The sequence below is a fragment of the Fundulus heteroclitus genome, chromosome 10, assembly GCF_011125445.2.
Source record: "Fundulus heteroclitus isolate FHET01 chromosome 10, MU-UCD_Fhet_4.1, whole genome shotgun sequence".
Classification (NCBI taxonomy): domain Eukaryota; kingdom Metazoa; phylum Chordata; class Actinopteri; order Cyprinodontiformes; family Fundulidae; genus Fundulus; species Fundulus heteroclitus.
Window position 1 is genome coordinate 30,448,307 of NC_046370.1, and position 5,119 is coordinate 30,453,425.

Genomic DNA, 5,119 nt, shown 5'->3' on the forward strand with positions numbered 1-5,119 from the left:
GACAATCCAGATTCAGAGGTCCGGGTCCAGGACGAGTCCAGGTCGATGCAGAGGACCACAGGCTGATCGGTAGGTCTCCAGACAGGAAACAGGACTTGAAAGGGGTTAGGCAGACTCAGAGACAGAAAACAGATAGGCAACAAATAGGCAGGCGGGAAAATAATTGAGAACTCCTGCCTGGCACAGAATATTTAGTTTTATAAAAGAGATTAGGTTTTTATTGATAAAATGTATTATACTTCAGAATTAAATGCTATTTTGAGATGCTAACGTTAGTTACTTACATTTCTCCAGTTCAACAAATCAAAACTCTCTCTGCTGCTTCTGTTCAGAACTGCACTCAGCAGCTTTCACCTATTTTAGTGCAGATAATATTTAGTTTCTTGACTGGGACCAGTTTCGTAGCTTAGTAATAATTGTGGTAACCGCAGTATCCCAGTATGAATCAAAATTTAAATGTCGCGCTCCAAGCACACACGAACATGCACGCACACATACGCAATAGAAAACAGCCAATTAGGAAGAAGGAAGGCGGAATTTAAGGCAGCGCAACCAATGAGAGTGGAGTTAAACGGGGGAGTCTACCTTGTCAATCAAAGGCCAGACGCGTTAGTGATTGGATGTGTGGAGCACCAGGCCCCGCCCCCGCTGGTGCACAGCAGCGCTTCAAACAGAGGCGCTCCGGGCGAACCTGTGCATGTACTCACGTCTGGCAGAGCCGAACCGACACGCAGGAATACTCTGAATCAGTAATTTTTCAGGGGTCCTTAGCTAAGATTTAGGGGTGCTTGAGCACCCCTAAACATGGCCTAATTATGCCACTGGGTCTGTATCCCAGATACATTTTTCTGCCAGCAGAGGCTCCCCCTACTTCTGTTCCTCCTATGGCTGGATTTTCTGCTAAGAGGTCACTGGCATTTTCTTGTAAAGCATTGTATCTCATGGCGTGCTTCTCAATTTCCTGTTCCAACTCTTCAATCACGGTTCGATTAATTTCTCTTTGTAAGTCTAATCCTTCGTGATCCAATTTAATCCAGTATGACTCGCTTTTTAATCTTACTTTGTTTTCTGCGTAACAATCAATTACATTTGCCTCTCCCATCGTTTGCATAGTTAAGGAACTTCTCGGATACACAGACCCTTTCTTTGTAGTGCCTCAATACTGAGGTGCCAAACCGTGCGTGTTTACAGGGGTATCTGAGTTTACTGGGGCAGCATTCTGTTGTGCTGCGGTCAGAAATCCTGCATTCTGTACAGAAGAATATATGTTTACTGGGATAGAATTCTGTTGCACTGCAATCGGAGGTTACGCGTTCTGGAGCGGTGTCCCTTCATTATTAACACCGATATGTGACGCTCCTGTTTGGATCTCCTTGTGTTCTGTGGAGCTGCCGTCACCTTAAGCACCTTAATGTCTTTAACAACCGCCCATTACTAAGGGGTGGACCTGTTTCGGTTGTATTTGCATGTTATCTAAGCCATTACAATGCCTTGATTTACTGCATCTATGATCAGACTATCATTATTGTTGTACTGAAAATCCCCCATAATGTTTACTGTCCCAGAGAGTGAGGGATAAAGTCCTGCTGGCTTTAATGCTTCTGGGTTGCAATTTTTAGACTTTCATTTCCATATATTTCTGTTTTAATTTGCTTCTGTAAGTGTAAGCTTTAGTTCTCTACGTTCTCTGTGTAACCCCCATATGTGTGTGTAATATTGTCAGTATTATTTTATACTTTGTTTTCATTGGATTCTGTCTGGTAATTTAATGCACCAGCAAATCGGTTTCTATTTTAATTTTGGGTTTTCTTTTGGTACCAGAAACGGCCAGAAGGTGGCTTGTGAGTTTACCCTCTGGGTTAGACAGCAGAGAAAAAAGGGGAGTAGAAGAAGAAACCGTAGCTGGCTGCAGCACTTTGTGCTGAGCAATAGAACGCTGGGAAAAAAGAGAAACAAAGTACGTTATACGATTCATTTTTGTGAATTCTGGTAACGGTTGAAAGAAGAGAAGATAAGTGACCAGGATTTTTGCAGTTAAATCTGTTTCTACTGTGATTTTCTCCGGTGAGTGTTGTGATGTATTTTTACAACCTGAAATGAAGCTAATGCTAAATGGAGTGACAGGCATTACTGCTTGTATGTTTCGACATGAAAACAAAAGAAAACATAAAACCAATCGGAGAAATGTGTAGCACTGGGATATTTGAATGATTCTCACTGTATTGCATTTTTGTAATGCCAAGAGTCTGCAGTAAAAATTGTTAAAGTGTTTGTTCAAAACTGCAGGAGGAAATAAAAGCAGTTAAACAGGTGTAGTCAGAGGCGGAGCAAACCTGGAAATACAAGTTTCAGTGTCAGTTACAAGAAATGATCAGACTTTTCTGGATCTCAGCAGTGCTGCAGTAAAGATTAATGTTAATTTCTGTCGAAAATAGAAGAAAATAAAGAAGAAAATAAACTGAGATTTGCTTTCTGCTCCTCAACAATACGCTGAGATACTGGTGAGTACTGCTGATACTATCTATGCTTCTACTAGCAGCAGAAACACCAAACCTTCTGTTTCTACTGAGACTCATCAGGTGACCAGAAGTAAAATTTGGTTTAAATCAGAATCAGCTTTGATTACTAAGTTTGTGAAACAAAATATATTTAACTAACTCGTGTAAAACTGGCAAAGACATTAACGCCTTTTACTGACTTGCTTTCTTTAAACTTCGTTTTCTGTCCTCAGAGTTCAGAAATGTCTTCTAGCAGCAACCTGCGGTCTGAGGATCAGTTTCTGTGCTCCATCTGTCTGGATGTGTTCACTGATCCAGTCAGCATACCATGTGGACACAACTTCTGTAAAGCCTGTATCATTCAGCACTGGGAGGCTAATGTTCCCTACAAGTGTCCCCTGTGCAACGAGATTTTCACCTCTAGACCTCAACTGAGAGTCAACACCTTCATCAAAGAGATGGTTGCTCAGTTCAGACATGAAGCTCAGCAGGAAGCCAGCAGCAGCAGCTCAGCTGCCAAACCAGAAGTTCCCTGTGATGTCTGCACTGGAACCAAGCTGAAGGCCCTGAAGTCCTGCCTTGTGTGTCTGCTCTCCTACTGTCAGACTCACCTGGAGCCTCATCTGACCACTCAACGTCTGAAGAAACATCAGCTGATGGAGCCTGTGGAAAACCTGGAGGACAGGATGTGTCTGCAGCACGATAAACCTCTGGAGCTGTTCTGTAAGACCGACCAGACAAGTGTCTGCTCGCTCTGTCTTGTTCTAGACCACAAGAACCACGAGTTTGTTCCTCTGAGAGAAGAATTTGAAGGAAAGAAGGCAGAGCTGAAGAAGACCGAGGCTGAAGTTCAGAAGATGATCCAGAGCAGACGAGTGAAGATCCAGGAGATCAAAGAGTCGGTGAAGATCAGTAAAGATGCTGCAGACAGAAAGAAAGCAGAAGGTGTTCAGGTCTTCACTGCTCTGAAGGATGCTGCTGAGAGAGGCCTGAAGGAGCTCATAAAGGAGATCCAAGATAATCAGAAAACTGCAGAGAAACAGGCTGAAGACCTCATCAAAGATCTGGAGCAGGAAATCTCTGAGCTGATGAAGAGGAGCTCTGAGGTGAAGCAGCTCTCACAGTTTAAAGACCACCTCCACCTCCTCCAAAGCTTCTCCTCCCTGAAAGCTGCTCTACCCACCAACAACTGGACAGAGGTCAGAGTTCATGCTCTATCATATGAGGGGATTGTGGTGAGAGCTGCTGCTCAGCTGGAGCAGAAGTTCGGGGAGAAGATGAAGACACTGTTGGAAGCTGAGCTGAAGAAGGTCAAGCAGTATGCAGTGGATGTGACTCTGGATCCTGATACAGCTCATCCTAACCTCATCCTCTCTGATGATGGAAAACAAGTTAATTGTGGGAATAAAAGAAAGGACCTTCCAAACAACCCAAAGAGATTTTCTCCATGTCCGTGTGTTTTAGGACAGCAGAGTTTCTCTTCAGGCAGATTTTACTTTGAAATTCAGGTTAAAGGACAAACTAGCTGGTATTTAGGAGTGGCCAGAGAGTCTGTCAAAAGGAAGGGAGAATTCACCGAAAGTCCTCAGAAAGGTTTCTGGACCATTTGGTTGAGAAATAGAAATGTGTACGAAGCTGGTGCTGAACCTCCAGTCCGTCTCCATGTCCAGCCTGGTCCTGAGAAGGTGGGGGTGTTTGTGGATTATGAGGAGGGTCTGGTCTCCTTTTATGATGTAGATGCTGCAGCTCTGATCTACTCCTTTACCGACTGCTGCTTCACTGAGAAGCTCTATCCATACTTCAGTCCCTGTCTAAATGATGGAGGTGAAAACTCTGCTCCTCTGATCATCTGTTAATCAGAATGATTGTTGCACTGATGAACCAGAACCAGGTTCCAGAATCAGAACCATAACCAGATGAAGCTCCATGAATAATGAACCTGTGGGTGAAGAACCTCCAGTCTGAGTGACTCTTAGGTTTTGTAAATACATCCATGTTATTAATCAAGGTGAGAGCAGACTTAAAATTGAAGTTTACGTAATAATATGGACTCTAGCGTCGCCTCTGATGCCAAGGCTCCAGTCAGGTGAAACTACAGGTGGACGTTTCTGTGAATCATTCTTGGATCAAGTCAAAGAATCAATCAAATCTGCTGGATTTCCTTAGATAGCAAACTTTTAACCAAATTTTCTAAATCAGGGATTTAGACAGTGTGGAGCTGCCACTAAGGGGCGCACAAGATGAGAAATGTAATGGTGGTCTGGCTGTGTTTTTTCCCCACATCATAAAGACGTGTAAATTAATATTTCCTTTGTAATATTTCGAATTAAAAACTATACATTTTTTATAAATAAAAAGATGTACTCACACGAAATGTTATTTATTTAGATTAAGTCTCATGCTACGCTTCATTTTAAGAGGAAATATATGATTTGATAGTGTCATAGTTTTTAGGTGTTTGGCCCACATGCAGAACACAGTCGGGAGACAAAAAGTAGCTAAAGGTGTTTACTGAAAACTCAGAGGTACACGGAGATGTTATGCTCATAGAATGAGCTGCCGAATGATCGAGACGTCGGGATCGGAACACTATGGGAAGATTACACCTGGACATTTGCAGG

At 42.9% G+C, this 5,119-nt stretch overlaps 1 protein-coding gene across 2 annotated transcripts; it reads left to right on the forward strand.

Moving 5' to 3' along the window:
- The first annotated feature begins 1,897 nt into the window (after positions 1 to 1,897).
- LOC118556016 (E3 ubiquitin-protein ligase TRIM21-like) lies at positions 1,898 to 4,480 on the forward strand. Of its 2 annotated transcripts, none has more exons than XM_036142491.1 (2): positions 1,898 to 2,501; positions 2,732 to 4,480. In XM_036142491.1, exon 2 carries the CDS (start codon positions 2,741 to 2,743, stop codon positions 4,352 to 4,354), a length of 1,614 nt encoding a protein of 537 aa, XP_035998384.1. In that variant the 5' UTR covers positions 1,898 to 2,501; positions 2,732 to 2,740; the 3' UTR covers positions 4,355 to 4,480. The 2 variants fall into 2 exon arrangements, with proteins under 2 accessions (XP_035998384.1, XP_035998383.1); XM_036142490.1 differs by having other exon boundaries at positions 1,898 to 2,064.
- Positions 4,481 to 5,119: the final 639 nt, after the last annotated feature.

Excerpts from the sequence above, each read along its gene's own strand:
- LOC118556016 (XM_036142491.1), top strand. The coding sequence starts at position 2,741 with ATGTCTTCTAGCAGCAACCTGCGGTCTGAGGATCAGTTTCTGTGCTCC.